Raw genomic sequence first — 21744 nt, forward strand, 5'->3', positions numbered from 1 at the left:
CGGAGGCAGAGAGGAGACTCTGGGCACTGCGATCTGCAGGCAGTAGGAATTTTAAAAACAACTTTCCTTAGCCAAGTGGACTGTTTCTTCAATTTCGAGTGCTGGTGTAGTAATATTCTGTGTTGGACGAGTACATTACAGTCCCTGCCTTTTCCTTATCAATCCGCCAGGCAGGCTGGGATTGTCATATACTTGTCTGGCACAGGATATTACTACACTGGCACCCGAAAATTAAGAAACAGTCCGCTTGGCTATGGAAAGTTTTTTTTAATTGCTAAAGCCTGCAGAACGCAGTGCCTAGAATCTCTTCTGCATAATGTATGGGCCAGCCTAAGCAGAGTAACACAATAAACTGAGTGAATATTCAATTCAATTATCCAATTATGTAAAAAGCAAATTCCTGATTATTTATTTTCCGCTGTACATGAGTGGGTATTTAAAGTGAAACTCAATTAACAAGTGAGCAGAACCAGTTTCTGCTTGGCCAACTGGTTCTGCTCCAGGATTTTTAAGGTTCAATATATGGAAAGGCGCTAAATCTGTTTCAAAATAAAACAATTATAAAAGTGCTCACATATAAAAATATGTATGAATCTAAACAAACATAATGTCAATATGCCAAGTGAAAAAAAAACAATCATAGGTGATCACCATAAACAATAATAAACAAAATCCAGTGAAGGAAAATGCAACACAAATAAAGTGTCAAATAATGACCAAAGGTGACCATAAAAGTGTGGTAAGTGATAGTCCAGTGCAAATAGGTGTCAAGAGAGCACAGTTCTAAGTGACAGTGCTATAACGTATATTTGGAATCCAGTGGTAGAAATATTGCTCATGCAGTCAGGTGCTTAATCCAGGGAAATGAGTAAACTCCACCAATAAGTGCAATGGCCACTCACCTTAATACAGAGAATATCAGGCAATGAGTCAAACACTGGCCTTCATGAAATCTCCATCAGGTGATTGATCGGCTCGCACATATGGCAAGCATGGGCCGTGTGTGTGTGTGTGTAAACCCTTGGTCTCAGATCTTGCTGAATGCCAGATTTTAAATTGTAAGTCTCTGCGTTCATTTTAATAAAATAGTTGTTTATACTACACCATAAGGAGTTTTAATGCTTCCCATATGTACGAGCCGATCAATCACCTGATGGAGTGACGGAGATTTCATGGAAGCCAGTGTTTGACTCAAAAAACTTTCCTTAGCCAAGCAGACTGTTTCTTCATTTTTGGGTGCCAGTGCAGTAATATCCTGTGCCAGACAAGTACCAGTACCAGTCCAGGCCTACCTGGCGGATAGATATAGAAGAGGCCGGGACTGTAATGTACTTGTCTGGCACAGGATATTATTACACTGGCACCCGAAAATGAAGAAACAGTCCGCTTGGCTAAGGAAAGTTTTTTTTAAATTGCTACTGCCTGCAGATCACGGTGCCCAGAGTCTCCTCTATGCCTCCATATTAACATTATGTTAGTTTAGATTCATACATATTTTTTATATGTGGGCACTTTAAATATTGTTATATTTAGCGCCTTTCCATATATTGTGAATATCACTGTTTATGTATGTGTAGAAGGATCTGGCTGTGTGTTAAATGTGCCATCTTTTATTAAAAATATCTTTATGGGGGTGTCTCTTTGCTGTATATATGGAGATGTCTCTGCTGGATTGGGCTGTCTCTTTGCTGGATTGGGCTGTCTCTTTGTTGAATATATAGGGACGTCTCTTTGCAGGATTGGACTGTCTCTTTACTGGATTGGGATGTCTCTTTGCTGGATTGGGCCATCTCTTTGCTGAATATTCGGGGAGGGATGTCTCTTTTCTGAATTGGGCTGTCTGTTGAATACATTGGGATGTCTTTTTGTTTGATTGGGCCACCTCGTTGCAATAACTGAAAAAGGACTAATGCAAGCACTGATGACTTGGAATACACTTTTAAAAGAGAAGTTTTTGTTTTTTGAATCATATATATCTAGGTGGATGCAGCATCGGACCGATGCTGCATCTGTCCCCCATCGGCTCTAAGGGTGAGAATTGAGCGACCACTGAAGACTCAGTTCACTGTGAGCAGAGAGCAGTGACTCCACTTACTGGAGTGCCGGGCTGTGCATGCAGCAGGAGTGGCTGGCTCAGGCTCTCAGCGGCCCGCTGAGAGACGGAGCCAGGTGCTGGTTCAGGGATCTGGGTGGATCCTGACTTTAAAGTTGGGATCTTTCCCCAGACTGGACCGACTCTGCTGTCAGCTGAAAATGTGTCACAGGAGTGCAGAAAGCACTGCAATCCTGTGATCCACAGAAGTACAACCAAAAGAGCTGTACTTCTTTCATTTTCATACATTAAAGCATAACTTCACCCAAAAGGGGAAGTTCTGCTTGTTTGCATCCTCCCCCCTCCAATGCCACATTTGACACTTTATACTCTCCACCTCATGCTTTACCGCCCACAAAAGGGACAGGGGACTTTACAACTGAGAGGGTCAAAGGTCAATCACAAAAACAGGAAACAAACAACATGGGCTCAAAATACACAAAATAACACCGCATGGGGCGGGGAGTATATTTGAAAAAGAAGATGGTGGCACTCCAATGTACAAACAGCAGACTTCTTTATTGCTTCTTTATTGCTCGCTTCATAAAGATAAAAAGACAGGAATGCACGGCTCTTGGAACATGTAAACTGTACTGATGTTCCAAGAGCCGTGTATGTCTGTCTTTTTATCTTTATGGAGTGAGCAATAAAGAAGCAATAAAGAAGTCTACTGTTTGTACATTGGAGTGCCGCCACCCTTCTTTTTCACGTTCCTTGATTGTGGTTACGGACCGGGCTGGCACACAGACACATCCAGCAGCATGAGATCTCATGCAGGTCAGCCTTGAGCCTTGAGCGGTGTGTACCCTGTATGATGTTTCTCTGTAGAATATACAGTATAAGTATATATTATGGCAGGGCAAGGCCATGCCACTGTGTGATAAGGCAGTCTGGGCCAAATTTTGGAGAAAACAGGCCCATTAATGGTGTGTGCTGTTCTTACTAGTATCATGATAAGAGGTCAGTGTCCCACCCTCCTGAAGGTATGTATTAGGAGCTTCGAGTTCCAGTCAAACTCAAGTTCGCCGAACAGCGAACAATTTGGGGTGTTCGCGGCAAATTTGAATGCCGCGGAACACCCTTTAAAAGTCCATGGGAGAAATCAAAAGTGCTAATTTTAAAGGCTTATATGCAAGTTATTGTCATAAAAAGTGTTTGGGGACCTGGGTCCTGCCCCAGGGGACATGGATCAATGCAAAAAAAAGTTTTAAAAACGTCCGTTTTTTTCGGGAGCAGTGATTTTAATAATGCTTAAAGTGAAACAATAAAAGTGTAATATGCCTTTAAATTTCGTACCTGGGGGGTGTCTATAGTATGCCTGTAAAGGGGCGCATGTTTACCGTGTTTAGAACAGTCTGATAGCAAAATGACATTTCAAAGGAAAAAAAGTAATTTAAACTACTCGCGGCTATTAATGAATTGCCGGTCCGACAATACACATAAAAACGGCATGGGAATTCCCCACAGGGGAACCCCGAACCAAAATTAAAAAAAAAAAATGACGTGGGGGGGGTCCCCTAAATTCCATACCAGGCCCTTCAGGTCTGGTATGGATCTTAAGGGGAACCCCGGCCAGAATTTAAAAAAAAAATGGCGTGGGGTCCCCTTCAAAATCTATACCAGACCCTTCAGGTCTGGTATGGATTTTAAGGGGAACCCTGCGCCAAAATTAAGAAAAAAACGGCATGGGGTCCCCCCAAAAATCCATACCAGACCCTTATTCGAGCATGCAACCTGGCAGGCCGCAGGAAAAGAGGGGGGGGACGAGAGAGCACCCCCCCGAACCGTACCAGGCCACATGCCCTCAACATTGGGAGGGTGCTTTGGGGTAGCCCCTCAAAACACCTTGTCCCCATGTTGATGAGGACAAGGGCCTCATTCCCACAACCCTGGCCGGTGGTTGTGGGTGTCTGCGGGCGGGGGGGCTTATCGGAATCTGGAAGCCCCCTTTAACAAGGGGGCCCCCAGATCCCGGCCCTCCCCCCTGTGTGAAATGGTAAGGGGGGTACTTCATGTGATTATTCATGTTCGTGTCCCATAGACTTTAACGGTGTTCGCGTGTTCGAACAAATTTTTTGCCTGTTCGCAAGTTCTAGTGTGAACTGAACAGGGGGGTGTTCGGCTCATCCCTAGTATGTATGAAAATACATGTTCTGTATTACACACAGGCAACAAAAGTGATTCCCCTTCACCAGTCCCAGGACAAGATCATCCAGTGCCCAGGGCAAAGATGCCAAATTGTGCCCCCTCCCCTTTATTATGTAGCTTATGATGAGGAGGGGAGAGAGAGCACAGCCTGCACCTCCTCCTGACTCTCTCCTCTCTATGCTGCTTCCAATGCTTGGCTGACAAAAGTAGTGATGCCGCTGTCACTACTGCTGTCAGCCTTATAGTAGAAGGAACTTGCGGTGCCCCCATCCATACAATACACGCTGCACCCAAGGTAGCCGTCCCTTCTGACCACCCCTTGTCCCAGCCCTGTCCTCGACCTCCTTGATTGGATTAGGGACCCGGGTGGACTGGAATATTATATGTGTGCCTGGATGAAAAATATTTACAGTATCTCACAAAAGTGAGTACACCCATCACATTTTTGTAAATATTTTATTATACCTTTTCATGTGACAACACTGAAGAAATGACACTTTGCTACAATGTGAAGTAGTGATTGTACAGCTTGTATAACAGTGTAAATTTGCTGTCCCCTCAAAATAACCCAACACACAGCCATTAACGTCTAAACCGCTGGCAACAAAAGTGAGTACACCCCTAAGTGAAAATGTCCAAATTGGGCACAATTAGCCATGTTCCCTCCCTGGTGTCATGTGACTCATTAGCGTTACAAGGTCTCAGGTGTGAATGGGGAGCAGGTGTGTTAAATTTGGTGTTATCGCTCTTACCCTCTCATACTGGTCACTGGAAGTTTAGCATGGCACCTCATGGCAAAGAACTCTCTGAGGATCTGAAAAAAAGAATTGTTGCTCTACATAAAGATGGCCTAGGCTATAAGAAGATTGCCAAGACCCTGAAACTGAGCTGCAGCACGGTGGCCAAGACCATACAGCGGTTTAACGGGACAGGTTCCACTCAGAACAGGCCTCGCCATGGTCGACCAAAGGAGTTGAGTGCACATGCTCAGCGTCATATTCAGAGGTTGTCTTTGGGAAATAGACATATAAGTGCTGCCAGCATTGCTGCAGATGTTAAAGGGGTGGGGGTCAGCCTGTCAGTGCTCAGACCATACGCCGCACACTGCATCAAATTGGTCTGCATGGCTGTCGTCCCAGAAGGAAGTCTCTTCTAAAGATGATGCACAAGAAAGCTCGCAAACAGTTTGCTGAAGACAAGCAGACTAAGGACAGGGATTACTGGAACCATGTCCTGTGGTCTAATGAGACCAGGATAAACTTATTTGGTTCAGATGGTGTCAAGCGTGTGTGGCGGCAACCAAGTGAGGAGTGCAAAGACAAATGTGTCTTGCCTACAGTCAAGCATGGTGGTGGGAGTGTTATGGTCTGGGGTTACATAAGTGCTGCCGGCACTGGGGAGCTACAGTTCATTGTGGGAACCATGAATGCCGACATGTACTGTGACATACCGAAGCAGAACATGATCCCCTCCCTTCGGAGACTGGGCCACAGGGCAGTATTCCAACATAACAACCCCAAACACACCTCCAAGACAACCACTGGATGCTAAAGAAGCTGAGGGTAAAGGTGATGGACTGGCCAAGCATATCTCCAGAGCTAAACCCTAATGAGCATCTGTGGGGCATCCTCAAACGGAAGGTGGAGGAGCGCAAGGTCTCTAATATCCACCAGCTCGTGATGTCGTCATGGAGGAGTGGAAGAGGACTCCAGTGGCAACCTGTGAAGCTCTGGTGAACTCCATGCCCAAGAGGGTTAAGGCAGTGCTGGAAAATAATGGTGGCCACACAAAACATTGATACTTTCAGCCCAATTTGGACATTATCACTTAGGGGTGTACTCACTTATGTTGCCAGCGGTTTAGACATTAATGGCTGTGTGTTGAGTTATTTTGAGGGGATAGCAAATTTACACTGTTATACAAGCTGTACACTCACTACTTTACATTGTAGCAAAGTGTAATTTCTTCAGTGTTGTCACATGAAAAGATAGAATAAAATATTTACAAAAATGTGAGGGGTGTACTCACTTTTGTGAGATACTGTAGAACCAAACAGGTTGTGTCCTTGTATACATAATAATTCTTAAAGTGTTACTAAACCCAGTAATATGAAAATAGTTCATCCATCCTCCCATAGTGCCCACAGCTTATACATTTTCTTTTTACATTAAAATACTACCACTATATGCCTTTTTGTATGATCTGTATATCACAGTTACATGATAAACTGCACAGTCTCTCTAGTGCTGAGAGTTCAGGTAGGAGGAGTTTTCCACTGCAGCCTGTATACACCCCCCCATGTGTGATGTCAATATCATGTGACCTGGCTAGCTCTGAGAACAAGTAAATGTTCTCTCCAGCATAAAAGACACAACTGAGCATGTGCAGGTTGGCTACTCTGCCTGTGTTAGCTGGCCTTCCCAAGATAGACAGTGCAGGAGGGGGGTGATCTGTGCATACAGGATAAAATAGCCTTTTTACACAATGCAGAGGATTAACCCCTTAAGTTCCACAGTGAGTATAACAAGCATGCTATGCTGCATATACAGACTGATTTTACTGTTGTTGGTTTAGTAACACTTTAAAGCCCAACTCCTGCCATTTGTAATCATTATAAAATTATAAAAACACGGACATGAGGTATAGGTACAAATTTTCCTACACGGAGAGTCAAAAATCAACTGATCAAGAGACTTCATTGTACTTTGCAGAACTGTAATGCCCTGTACACATTGATCGGACATTCCGACAACCAAATCGTAGGATTTTTTCCAACGGATGTTGGCTCAAACTTGTCTTGCATACACACGGTCACACAAAGTTGTCGGAAAATCCGATCGTTCTAAACGCGTTGACGTAAAACACATACATCGGGACTATAAACAGGGCAGTAGCCAATAGCTTTCATCTCTTTATTTATTCTAAGCATGCGTGGCACTTTGTGTGTCGGATTTGTGTACACACGATCAGAATTTCCAACAACAGATTTTGTTGTCGGAAAATTTTATAGCCTGCTCTCAAACTTTGTGTGTCGGAAATTCCGATGGAAAATGTGTGATGGAGCCTACACACGGTCGGAATTTCCGACAACAAGGTCCTATCACACATTTTCCGTAGGAAAATCCGACCGTGTGTACAGGGCATTACACTGCAACTAACAGTCTAAATTTTTAGATTATTTATATGAAGTGCAATTTTAATCGTAAGTAACTTCTTCAGTTATACACTGCTGGTCAATGCTTGCTATAATTATATATGTAAGGTAACTGTAAACAAATTTAGGAGTATATATTAGGTTGATGAAACTTGTTTGTGTTTATATAGGAATTAATGCCAATCCCAACCTTGAAACGACTGCAGTGCTTTCTAGCAGAGATATGTTTTATTTAAATCAAATTAAAGAAACGCTTCACAAGGCAAAGTCAATGCTGCAACAGGAAGGCTGGCAGACTGAACAGGTAAGTGCACTTCTTATCTAACACCTATGCATAAAAAATTTGCTGCGTGGAAGTGTCAATCATTTGCACAGGCGCAATAAATCTTCACGGTAATTTGCTTAAAGTGGAGTTCCACACAAAAATGGAGCTTCTGCTTTTCGGAACCCTCCCCCCCTCCGGTGTCACATTTGGCACCTTTCAGGGGAGAGGGGGGTGCAGATACCTGTCTAAGACCCACTTCCGGCATGGGAGTCTATGCCTCTTCCTGTCCCTCCGTGCTGTCTTCTGGGAAACACACAGCTCCCAGGAGATAGCGGGGACCAGTTACGATGCGCAGCGCGACTCGCGCATGCGCAGTAGGGAACCGGGAAGTGAAGCCGCAACGCTTCACTTCCTGATTCCCTCACCTAGGATGGCAGTGGCAGCTGCCGAGAACCGAGCGGGTTCTTGGCGTCGCCTGCCAACATCGCTGGACCCTGGGACAGGTAAGTGGCCATTTATTAAAAGTCAGCAGCTGCAGTATTTGTAGCTGCTGGTTTTTAATATTTATATATTTTTTTTGGCGGTTTAGGTGGACCCCCACTTTAAAGATGTGGTAAACCTTCCTGTGTACTTTGTACCTATAGGTAAGCCTAGAATAAGGCTTACCTATAGGTACTGTAAATATCTCCTAAAAATGCACCGTTTAGGAGATATTTACTGTATACTGTGCTGAAGATGTCATCGGCGCATGTGCTCTGAAGGAACGGCTGCCCCTGCCGTTTCTGTAGAAGTGTGTGCCGTGACCAGCAACTCCCACGCACATGCGCGGGAGTGATGTCACGCGGCTCCGGCCAGTCACAGAGCCGGAGTCTGCAGCCCCAGAAGGAAGGCGGGCGAAGATGGACGTGGCCTTCAGTGGGGACAGCGCAGGCTTCGTTTGCAGGTAAGTGTCACATAATGTTCTAGTATGCACAGGCGCAATAAATCTTCATGGTAATTTGCTTAAGGATGTGGTAAACCTTCCTGTGTACTTTGTACCTATAGGTAAGCCTAGAATAAGGCTTACCTATAGGTACTGTAAATATCTCCTAAACGTGCACCGTTTAGGAGATATTTACTGTATACTACACCGAAGATGTCATCGGCGCATGCACTCTGAAGGAACGGCCATCCTTGCCGTTTCTTTAGAAGCGCGTGCCCTAACTGGCGGCACCCACGCACATGCGCGGGAGTGACGTCACGCAGCTCCGGCCAGTAACAGAGCCAGAGTCTGCAGCCCCGGAAGGAAGGCAGGCGAAGATGGATGCGGCCTTCAGTGGGGACAGCGCAGGCTTCGTTGCAGGTAAGTGTCACATAATGTGCTAGTATGCGACGCATACTAGCACATTATGCCTTTACTTTGCAGGGAACAAAAAAAAATTTTAAAAAAATCCCAGTTTACCTACTCTTAATCAATTGCTGCCCGCCTACCGCCAAATGACAGAGGAGCGGTGCGGCCCACGTTCTGGGACGAAATCGCCCCAGAACAGCCACTCACGAGCAACAATCGCGGCCACGCCATGTTCCTAGGACATGGCGCGACCCCGATCTCTGTAAAGAGCCAATGACACGGCTCTTTAACCATGTGATCGGCTGTATCCAATTGCAGCCGGTCACTTGTAAACACGGAGATGCCGATAATCGTCTCTCATCGCATCACACTGCCAGAGTGTGTGCCGATGAGAGTCGATCAGTGGCATATCCTCGCAGGGGGCACCAGAACAGGTAATCAGGGCACTGATCATTAGTGCCCTGATTACTGTAAAGCCCCAGCAGTGCCCATCAGTGCCACCCATCAGTGCTGCATATCAGTGCCACCTATCAGTGCCCATAAGTGTGGCATATTAGTGCCTCCCCATCAGTGCCACCTAATCAGTGCCCATAAGTGCAGCTTCATCAGCGCACATCAGTAAAAAATAAAAAAACCCAGCAGTGATTAAATAGCACTAAGAGAAAGCTCTATTTATGTGAAGAAAATTATCAAAAATGTATTTGGGTACAGTGTTGCATGACTGCGCAATTGTCATTCAAAGTGTGACATTGCTGAAAGCTGCAAAATGGCCTGGGCGGGAAGAGTGTGAAAATGCCCTGTATTAAAATGGTTAATATGTTTATTTCCTAGGTTCATTATTTCCATCTAGTGACAATAATGCATTTTTTTCTGAAATACCGCATCAGACAAAATACTGCATTATTGCCACTAAATGGTGCTGACCATCATTGGAAATAAAAGTATATGCAAATTTAAAGATGCATTGGGCCTGTGCGCATGATTGACACGTTCGCACATTAAGTTTTTTTATACATAGATCCCTTAATATGACAAGGTGTCTAAACTATACATGTTCTTGGGTGGCACTGTGGGTATTCTTGTGTTCTATACCTAATGAGTACTGCAGCCTTCTCAGGCATAGAAATGATGGGCACGGTCAGTGTAGCATCCCCTGTTTGGTCAAACAACTTTACAACAGATGTAGTTGATTCCACCTTAAAGGAAACCTGTCTTTAGGAAAAAATGGAGGCCGCAGTTGCTGACTTTAATAATTTGAGTCAATGACCTGGAAAAAGTATACAGATAAGGACTGCTGGCTTTACACTTTTTTAAAATGATGTATACATTCTTTGGATGCATTAATTCAGGCAGACCAATACATGCTTGTACATACAAGTTCTTATGATAATGCTGCATTAATGCTGAAAGCTAAAAGATATTTATTAGTATATAGGTATTTTCCTGCAGCAGATACTTTCAGTCCTTCTCAATATTGTAAGGATTCAGTGTGCGCACTTTGGGATTTCAGGGTATAGGACCAATGTATAGATCTAGGTGACTGTGCAAAGAAGAGCTTAAGGTAAAGTAATGTTAGTTTAGCAGTTAGGCTATGCTCACATATATGCAGGTACGGGAGTGGATGTAAATCGCATACATTCTCACAACCGCATGCAGACACACAGAAAATGTGGTGCTGCACAGAAAACTTGCAGGGGTGCCATTAATTCTTAATAGCACCCACAGGCACTGAAAAATGCGGTGCAGTTTCCCGCACACGGCAATCGCATGGTGCAAAAGCACTAAGCGATTTCCGTGCAGCCGTGTTTAAAGCAGATCTTTACCCTCTTCTACACATTCCTTGCACTCCACCCATCCTGCAGAAGTATAACACTGTTTTTTTAATTTGTTTTTTTGTTTAAATGCCCAGCCCCGCCTTCTTTGCCTAAGGCAAATGAAGCGCACACTGCCCACTGTAGCTCCGGGTATATGCACGTCACATTTCCCAGGAGACATAGCCTTTCATTCAAGGAAAGGAGGAGGGTGTGGGCCTATCAGCACATCATCGAGAGGCCAACCTGCTGAACTTGGAAGAGCTGGTGGGCCTCTCAGTGACTTCAGAAAGAACATGGTGCCGCAGGACAAAGCGGTTGCAGGACAACGCTGGATCCACTGGATAGGTAAGTATCTGAAATGTGCAAATACCACCTTCAGGTAAGCAGGGCCAAAAAAAATAAAAATGGGGGTGGGGGGAAATGGTGGTCGGCCAGGCTCCGCTTTAAAAAAAAGATGCAGGGACTATATACATGTGAGCCAGGGCTTAGGTCAAACCTTTAGGTTTTTTTAAATTACAATAATAAACATGTTATACTTACCTGTTCTGTGCAATAGTACAGAGCGCTCCCGAACATCCTCTTTTGGGGTCCCCCGTTGCTGCTCTTTGCTCCTCCTCTCTTCCGAGTTCGCCCATAGCAAGCTGTGTGCTATGGGGGCACTTGTGCAGGCTCACTCCCTTGCATCCATAGACACACACAGTGTAGCTGGGCCCTGCCCCCTGCTTCTTCCTCACAGGATTTGATTGACAGCAGCGGGAGCCAATGGCTCTTGCTGCTGCCTCTGTGTCCTGTGAATGCAGGAGGAAAGAAGATCAGGGCTGCCAGCAGGGACATCGTTGGATCAAGAGAGGTGACAGGTGAGTGTTTAGGTGGGAGGGGAGGCACAGACATTGGAGAGTTTTATTTTTACCTCGTTTTTGTGAAAAATTTAAAGTCAGCAGTTACAAAAACAGTAGCTGCTGACTTTTAATAAACAGACACTTACCTGTCCCACAACCCAGCGCTTACCTGTCCCAAAATCCCCGAGGGGGCAGCAGAGACCATCTTCGATCACCAGCGCTGGCATCCTAACTGTGGGCACCTTGCTGTGAAGCCGCAAGCCACTGCGTATGGACAAGCCTTGCTGTGCATTGCCCCATAGTCTTTTGGGACCTGTGACATGTGCAGGAAGAGAGGAGGAAAGGAGAACTTCCACTCAGATCGCCTAGGCGAGTGGGTACCTGTCAAAACTGGGTACCCGCTCCACCCCTGCCAAAAAAAAAAAAGCCAAATGGGATAGAGGAGGGGGGAAGGAGGCCTTAAGTGTTAGTTCCCTCTTTGGGTTAAGTTCCGCTTTAATGCAGAGAATACATTAAAGTAAAAAACTTTTGCCTTTAGAACCAATTTTAGTGTTTGGTAGTGCTTTAGTGCAGGGACACGTTACCATGTTACAGTAACTTTAGGATTATCGTTTAGCTTCCTTTCACATAAAAATTTATATTGCATTTGCCAGGTGTGTTTTAACTATAGAAATTATAAATGCTACTTTATTATGTAAGCTTTGCATCATTGTTATGTATGTTCAAGTTCAAGTTATCAGGGCCAACTTAAAGATTGCTAATAATGTGGCAATTCATTTATACAGAAGAATGAAGATTGGATTCTCAGTAAATCATTCCCAAAGATAGGAAAAGTATTTCGTGCAGAAGCTGTAATTGACTCCCCACCAGAACACATCTACACTCAGCTATTTGAAAAACTTGAACACATCGACCAGTGGAACCCAAATATCAGTAAAGTGCAGGTAATAATGTTCATGATATCTGATCTGTCCATACCAACAAATTCTACCCATTGTCCCAGTTCCATATTTTTCAATGAAAACAATAGCCCTGCATGTACTTTTATTTTAAATGTGTATTCTGTGGTTAATATATTGAGCTATGAACATGCAACTCAGTTTTCTCATAGGTTGATGTAATACATCATTACCATACAAGCCTCATTAATATTTTCTACAGATAAAATGATTTTTTATTTCAGTCTATGGGTATCTATGGTTTTCTATTCTTGACAATAAAATCCAGACATCTCTTTTCTACATAATGACAGTTTATATTCCCATAAACCTCCTCCCCCTGTGCTTGTAATGGCTCACGTCCTTTCACATACAGCTATGCAAAAGGGTCTGAGATTGAATTGTATGCATTCTATTATGTGACATTTGGCACCACCTGGCAGCTGTTTCAATGTGAATACTTGCAGTACATAGTTACATAGTTGTGAAAGTTGAATAAAAACACCAATCCATCCAGTTCAACCTGTGGTGTGTGTGTGAGTTTACATCAATATTAAATCCCATATCCATGTATGTTGCAATCGTTAAGATGCCCGTCTAAAAGTCTTTGGAAACTAGCGACACTCCCTGCTGATACCACTGCTTGTGGAAGGGAGTTCCAGATCCTCACTAGGAAGAAACGAACGGCTGCACACCACAGGAACGTTCCAACAATTTTATACCAAAAATAGCAAATGACAGCCAACAAAGACAGAGTGTCTGAACCCAGGAGGTGGCACGTGCATTTCACACTGACCTCAGTGCTTCTTCAAACCTTCTTCTGGTTTGAAGAAGCACTGAGGTCATTGTGAAACACACAAATCACCTCCTGGGTTCGGACACTCTGTCTTTGTTATTTTTGGAATAAAATTGTTGGAACGTTCGTGTGGTGTGCAGCCGTTCTTTTCTTCCTATTGATCATAGGTGGCGAGCCGTGACTTGCACCCAGCGCATCCAGACTGTAGTGACTGCTCACCTGGAGCGGCATCATCCTTGTTTGAATCCAAATCCTCATGGCTCTGACAGTAAAGAACCATTTAAGGTTAAACCGCTTCTCCTTCAGGTGCAATGAATGGCCGCGTGTCTTTTTAAGCTCCTTTTCCTATGCTGGGCCACCAATAAGGTATTTGTATATTGCTATCATATCCCCTCTCAAGCGTCTCTTTTCCAGAGAGAATACGTTAAGTGCTTGTAGTCTTTCCCCATAACTGAGGTCCTCCAGTCCCTTTATTAGCTCTGTTGCCCTTCTCTGGGCTCTCTCCAGTTCAAGCACAACCTTCCTGAGGACTGGTGAACAGAACTGGACGGCATACCCAAGATGTGGCCAGACCAGAGTCTTGTAGAGTGGCAGAATTATTGTTTTATCTCTGGAGTAAATCCCCTCTTTTATGCATGCTAATATTCTTCAGACTTTGCTTGCAGCAGCTTGGCAATGCATGCCATTGCTGAGTAGGGATGAGCTTCAAGTTTGAGTCAAACTCATGTTCGACTCGAACATCGGCTGTTCGCCAGTTCACCAAGCAACGAACAATTTGGGGTGTTCGCGGCAAATTTGAGAGCCGTGGAACACCCTTTAACAGTCTATGGGAGAAATCAAAATGCTAATTTTAAAGGCTTATATGCATGGTATTGTCATAAAAAGTGTTTGGGGTGACCCCGCCCCCCTCTGACATCATGGGGAATGCCACAGGGAAGTCCCCGTCAAGTCCCCGTGCATCAGAGGGGGGCGGGGTCACCGGGTGGCCCCACCCTCCGTTATTTAAGAACCGTCAGAAGACGAGAATCGTCACACAGCGGGAGCCTCCCATCATAGCGGCCCGAGAAGAAGGGAAGAAGACGCCACGGAGGAAGATGCCGGACGAGAACACCGGAGGAAGAACAAGAAGAACCAGAAGAAGAAGAAGATGGAGGAGGAAACCGAAGGAAGATAGAAGAAAGAAGATAGAAGAAAGAAGATAGAAGAAAGAAGACTTTAAATAAAGGAATTGTCAAAAACTGTCTCTTGTCATTTTTAACACTTTTTTTGTGAAATGGTAGGGGTACTTTTGTACCCCCTTACCATTTCACACAGGGAGGACGGGATCTGGGGGTCCCCTTGTTAAAGGGGGCTTCCAGATTCCGATAAGCCCCCCGCCCGCAGACCCCCACAACCACCGGGCAAGGGTTGTGGGGATGAGGCCCTTGTCCCCATCAACATGGGGACAAGGTGCTTTGGGGGGCTACCCCAAAGCACCCTGCCAATGTTGAGGGCATGTGGCCTGGTGCAGTTCAGGAGAGGGGGCGCTCTCTCGTCCCCCTCTCTTTTCCTGCAGCCTGCCAGGTTGCGTGCTCGGATAAGGGTCTGGTATGGATTTTTGGGGGGACCCCCACGCCATTTTTTTTTTTTAATTTTGCCCGGGTTCCCCTTAATATCCATACCATCCCTGAAGGGCCTGGTATGGAATTTAGCGGGACCCCCCACGCCATTTTTTTTCAAAATTTTGGTTTGGGGGTTCCCCTGTGGGGAATTCCCATGCCGTTTTTTTTTTTCAATTAACTTTTATGTGTATTGTCAGACCGACAATTCATTAATAGCCGCGAGTAGTTTTAAATGACTTTTTTCCTTTGAAATGTCATTTTTGCTGTCAGACTGTTCTAAACACGGGAAAAATGCGCCCCTTTACAGGCATACTATAGACACCCCCCCCCCCCCGGTACGAAATTTAAAGAAATATTACACTTTTATTGTTTCACTTTAAGCATTATTAAAATCACTGCTCCCAAAAAAACTGCCGTTTTTAAAACTTTTTTTTGCATTTATCCATGTCCCCTGGGGCAGGACCCAGGTCCCCAAACACTTTTTATGACAATAACTTGCATATAAGCCTTTAAAATTAGCACTTTTGATTATTCATGTTCGAGTCCCATAGACTTTACCGGTGTTTGCGTGTTCAAACAAATTTTTTGCCTGTTCGCATGTTCTGGTGCGAACCGAACAGGGGGGTGTTCGGCTCATCATTACTTTACATTTTTTAACATTAAACCTAATTTAGCATAGAATTTCTATTCAGTATGAATTTGTCTGGTCATAAATGGGAGGATCTGTTTTTTGCTTCAGGTGAATCAGACCCCAATCCTAACTGTTTTGCATCTAACATCTGACATCTGTGGTTTAATGCATGTCAGAATAGGGGCCTATGAACATGGGTGAGGAAGACCAGCAGAGACTGCAAAATCTGGTGCAGTTGTGCATAGAAACCAATCCGCTTCTTGTTTTATGTTTTTTTTGTCAAAGCTTAATTGAACAAGCTGAAGTTAGAAGCTGATTGGCCACACAAAACTGGCAATGCATTGATATCTCAAGGTGCACTTTAGGTATTTTCATGTCAGGAATGTTATTTGCAATCTATACAAGGAGATCCTTGTTGGCTACGTCATTTATATGTAACTTTGGTCTGTACTGTACTTGGAGCCATGTCCTTTTATACTGGTATTTTCTGTATTGTCTGTTAAAATCTTTAATAAAATCTTTACGTAAAAAAAAAAAAAGAAGCCGATTGGCCACCATGCACAGCTGCACCAGAGTTTGCACTCTCCAGTTTTAGTAAATCAACCCCTTAGAGTAGGAACAGGAGACTCCAGTCTTTAATAACTTAAAGTGGTATTAAACACAAAAGCAAACATTTATTAAATTGCAGCTTACCAGAACTTAGATGCGGTGACTGCATTTAGCAACAGTTGAAGCAGCCCCCCACTGGATTCCAAGGCTCCAGGCTGGGTGCTCAGGCTGAACAGGCTTCCATTCACCTTCAAAGCTGAATACATGCAAGGAAAAGCTGGTGCTCCAGTATAACAGCCTAAACAAACTACCTTTAGTCTAGGTTCACATCTATGCAGCTGTGCTCGATGCGTTTTACAGGCACATTTTGCAATTTGTTTTGCGTTTTTAAACCCGCATTTGTTATGTGTTTTTGAATGCAGTTTTCATGCATTTTGCGTTTTTACGCTTTTTTTTTCTCTTTAAACGCACTGTAAACACACTGTATATAGCTGGTTGCTAAAGAGGGGGCCAGGAAGCCGGCCGCCGTGTCCTTAACAACCGATGAGTAAACAGCTGTCAGTGGACTACCTGCTGAAAGCTGAATGTAAAAAAAAAAAATAGAAAAAAAAAAGGCGTGGGGTTCCTTCAGGTTTAGTCTTTTAAATGTTGGCGTGCCCCCCCCACCCAAAATTCTCCTCCTCTGTTCACATCCAGTGAGGTGGAGGAGCCCGAGTGACACACACCTCTGTGTGTATACCTTCGCAGCCATGCTGTTCTGAGGTCTGTACACTCTAAGTAGATTAGTAGATGGACATGTGCAGGGGGGGCGCTATGGGAGGGGAGAGGGGTGCTTATACTGATGGGAGGCCAACACTAAGGGGAATTCTATACTGATGGGGGTCTGCACTAAGGGGGAGATTCTATACTGATGGGGGTCTGCACTAAGAGGGGTGTCTATATTGATGGGGGGTCTACACTAAGGGGGTATTCTATACTGATGGGAGGTCTGCACTAAGGGGAGCTTATATACTGATGGGGGTCTGCACTAAGGGGAGGTTACTGTATATACTGATGGGGGGCCGCACTAAGGGGGGATTCTATACTGATGGGGGTCTGCACTAAGGGGGGATTCTATACTGACGGGGGGTCTGTACTAAGGGGGATTCTATACTGATGGGGGTCTGCACTAAGGGGGGATTCTATACTGATGGGGGGTCTGCACTAAGGGGGTGATTCTATACTGATGGGGGGGGTCTGCACTAAAGGGGTGCCTATACTGATGGGGGGTCTGCACTAAGGGGGGTTTCTAAACTGTGGGGGTCTGCACTAAGGGGGATTCTATACTGATGGGGGGGTCTGCACTAAGAGGGTGGATTCTACCCTGATGGGGGGGTCTGCACTGAGGTTGGAGGTCTATACTGATGTGGGGTCTGCACTGAGGTTGGAGGTCTATACTGATGGGGGGGTGTCTGTACTGATGTGGGGGTCTGCACTGAGGGTGGAGGTCTGTTCTTAGTGAGGGTAATCTATACTGAGGGAGGGGGATCTATACTGCGGGATCTGTAGTTAGTGGAGGGGGGTCTGTATTGAGGGGGGCTATATTTGGTGGAGGGTGGGGGGGAGGGGGCTGACACCAATTTTTTCAGCACCGGGTGACACCAACCCTAGTGACGCCACTGCCAGATCCCTATCCGAGCATGCCGCACGATAGGTCAGGAAAGGGAGGGGACAAGCGAACACCTTGCCCCCATGTTGATGAGGACATGGGCCTCTTCCCCACAACCCTGGCCTGTGTTTTTTAGGGTGAAATGTTAATAAACTACAAGATTTTGACAAGTCCTTTATTAAATAAGAAGCCCAGAGCCATCTTCTCCCTGAGCCGTCATCTCCCAGTCCTGTCTTCTTCTTGTGCTGTCTTCTCCCATGGAGCTGTCTTCTTTCTCGCTGCCATCTTCTTCTTCCTCGCCGCCAACTTCTTCTTCTTCGCTGCCGCCATCTTCTTCTTCTTCTTTGCCGCCGTCTTCTTCAACGCTGCCAATTACCCGCTGAAGCTGTCTTTTCTCGCTGTCCAGCACCTCTTATATAGGCATGGGGCGTGGCCATCCAATGACATCGCCCAAAGAGCCCGTCTCTTGTGACGTCATTGATTTTTTTATTTACATTCCTTTCTGCGGGGGGGGGGGGTTGGGTTGGCACAATAAAAATCCCATCTATTCATTGCTTTCCATTCTCTTGTTATGAAGTGCTGATACATTCAGTTAAACCAAACATTATTGATAAGCTATAATATATATTACATTTTGGGTTTTGGGTTTAATGCCACTTTAACTAATTAAACTTTCAATTTAAATCAAATTTACATTCAAGGTGCATCAAAACAAAAGGTGTTCAGTGTATTACATTTAAAAAAAACGAAGTGGAAAAGCGTGTCCCCAGTTAGCATGCATAGAGAAGGACTCCCAGTCTGTGTGGATGCAGTGGTCTCTCTGCAGAGGTCTGGCACATCCCCTGTTGATTTAGAGCTTGAGCACTCTGATGAAAAAGGTTGTGTTTCCTCCTGATTGGAGGGATCTAGCTCTGATTCTAGCTCTGTCAACCACATTGACTACAACATTCTGGCAAGGGACAGGCTTATCTTCTCAGACTGTGGCTGCTTTTTGAAGAAAACTATAATGCTGCGTACACACGAGTGGAATGTCCGACAGAAAAGTCAGACGGAAGCTTTTCATCGTCTATTCCGATCGTGTATATGCCTCATCAGACTTTCTTTTTCGAAAATTCTGATGGACCTAGAAATGGAACATGTTCTAAATATTTCCGACGGAACCAATCCCTATCAGGAAAACTACTCGTCTGTATGCTGTTCCGACAGACCAAAAACGACGCATGCTCTGAAGCAAGTACGAGACGGAAGCTATTGGCTACTGGCTATTGAACTTCCTTTTTCTAGTCCCATCGTACGTGTTGTACGTCACCGTGTTCTGGACGGTCGGACTTTGGTGTGACCGTGTGTAGGCAAGACCGATTGAGCGGAATTCTGTCGGAGAAATGTTTGGAGTTTATTCCGACGGCAAAACCGGTCGTGTGTACAGGGCATTAGACTTTGCACATCTTATGTTTTTAATGCACCCAGAATATAGCTAGCTGATGTAAACTAAATATTTTATGGGGTCTATATTATATGACTGATGTGTAACTAAGAGCTCTACCTAAAATCAACAAGATAGCTATGAGTAATAGATTAACAAAAGGTAAACACAGCAATATCATTTTACTTACTCATCTTTTGCCATTGTCAAATACCTTGCTGTGCTCAGCGGAATGTTGATAGCTACTGACTATGGTAATGAGGGAACATAGATTGTAGGCAGCAGAAGCACATTAGAGAGATAAGACATCACACAGGATGAGTACAGTATAAGTAACCTTTTACATTAACTCCTTGGCGTTGGCCGCACGCAAATATGCGGCCTCTCAGAGCCTGGTCCTTGGTGCCGAGGGGCCTCATATTTGTGTGAATTGCTGTCTATACAGCTGTGCCAAGAGCGCATGCAGTGTGCACTCCCAACACAGTTACCAGGGCCTAACCTAAAGCAAGCAGCGATCAGGAGTTTTCGGATCACGTGACCACTGTGACAGCCAATCACGGTGGTCACATGCTCTTAAGCTAATCCCATCATCATAAACCTCTTAAAGGGTCGGGAGGCACCGGCAATAGTACAATAATGCTACTCTGTTCTTCTAAACCCAAATGAGAAAGTCAGGAATACAAGGTAGCAGGCTTTCAAGAGTGATGATCCAGTTGGGAGAATTATGGATTAATCCATTTTTGATTCGGGTGAATATTTCCAAGTAGATCTTTCAAATCTGAAAATCACCCAGCATGAGGATCCAGCCTATCAAGATTTATGAATTCTGTGATTCTCTTTAGACCAGCCTTTTTCCACCTGGGTGCCTTGAGGTTTCTTTAGGGGTGCCTTGGCAAAATGCCCAAAAATTGTATACAGGCGGTGTGTGGATGAAGCCTGCCTTTTAGTTACACAAAGCCACAGGTTTTCATTGTGCACCATTACAACCTTCTAGCTGCTGACTGTCTAACAACGAATGACATCACAGTTGATAAGGAGGATGTCCGTAGCCTGCAAGCATCCTTGTTTGACCCTTCCCTGCCTCTCTCCATCAGCTTTGGGGTCACATTAGCTGCGTGATGGAGAAAAACTGAGAAAGAAGAGAAACACTGGAATACTAGTCAGTACTAGTTTGCACCTCTAACGTTGGGTGTCCTATGTGTGTGGATGTTGCTGCATTATGTAAAACTATTAAAATAGTTTTTACATATTAGAATGGGGTGCCTCAAGACTGTCCATAGGTTTAAAGGATGTCTTGAGACTGTCCATAATTTTGAAGGGTGCCTCGAGATTGTCCGTAATTTTGAAGGGTGCCTCAAGATTGTCCATAATTTTGAAGGGTGCCTTGAGATTGTCCAAAATTTTAAATGGTGCCTTAACTAAAAAAGGTGAGAAAAAAGGTGAGAAACACTGCTGTAGGATTATTACTCTGACCTCCGTAATGAAAATCATCATAGACAATCTCCACAAGCTAACATGGAAAATAAACACAGGTGAATTGTCTTTTTTTTTCGGCAGATCCTTCAAAGAATTGGAAAGAACACATTACTCACGAGAGAAGTGACCGCACAGAACCTGGCACACATGGTCAGCCAAAGAGACTTTGTCAATGTGCAGCATTGCTGCAGGTCAGGCTCCTCTTTATACCTCATTGGAACTGAAGCTCATTCAAACTTGATGCCACCGCAAAAAGAAATGATTAGGTATGTATGGTGCAGAGACCAGATGTTGTAAAGAGGTCTGAAGTTTAAGGCTCAACTCTAGCTTTGGGTAAAATAGGTAATGCTTAAAGCCTCTGCAAGGTTTTATTTTTTAACCCAGTGGGGAGTTTTCTCCTCACTTTCTATTGAGAAAGGAACTGTTTGTAAATCACTCCAGCAGCACAAAAGTTCCCCAACACACTCACAGCTAGTAAGCACAAAAAGTGAATCAAAATGTTTTAATATTTTAGGTTACAAATAGGGATTTTGAATGCATACATTTGCAAATACATGGCTGTGTCAAGGTACTTCTGCCTAACCCAAGTGGGGCACATATTGCAATGAAACATTTTTCAGTAAAATAAAAAAGAATTAGAACCTGTTAGGTTATTATTACTGCCTGCATGTTCCTATCCCAGTGACAACTGCTTCCCTCATTTCTTGTCTTGTTTTAGATACACTTAGTGAACTCCATGCACAAGAGGGTTAAGGCAATGCTGCAAAATAATGGTGGCCACACAAAATATTGACACTTTGGGCCCAATTTGGACATTTTCACTTAGAGGTGTACTCACTTTTGTTGCTAGCAGTTTAGACATTAATGGCTGTGTGTTGAGTTATTTTGAGGGGGACAGCAAATTTACACAATACAATACATGTATACAAGCTGTACACTTACTACTTTACATTGTAGCAAAGTGTTAATTCTTTGGTGTTGTCACATGAAAAGATATAATAAAATATTTACAAAAATGTGAGGGGTGTACTCACTTTTGT

At 44.3% G+C, this 21744-nt stretch overlaps 1 protein-coding gene across 1 annotated transcript in view; it reads left to right on the top strand.

Annotated features, from left to right (window-relative positions):
• The window catches only part of LOC141105317 (steroidogenic acute regulatory protein, mitochondrial-like), a 45240-nt gene that overhangs the window by 12041 nt on the left and 11455 nt on the right, over positions 1–21744 (top strand). The window contains exons 3-5 of the mRNA XM_073595190.1: positions 7565–7698; positions 12428–12586; positions 20786–20970. Coding sequence (XP_073451291.1) covers positions 7565–7698; positions 12428–12586; positions 20786–20970 — 478 coding nt within the window. The remainder of the gene's footprint in view (positions 1–7564; positions 7699–12427; positions 12587–20785; positions 20971–21744) is intronic.

This window comes from Aquarana catesbeiana, linkage group LG08, assembly GCF_042186555.1.
Source record: "Aquarana catesbeiana isolate 2022-GZ linkage group LG08, ASM4218655v1, whole genome shotgun sequence".
Lineage (NCBI taxonomy): Eukaryota > Metazoa > Chordata > Amphibia > Anura > Ranidae > Aquarana > Aquarana catesbeiana.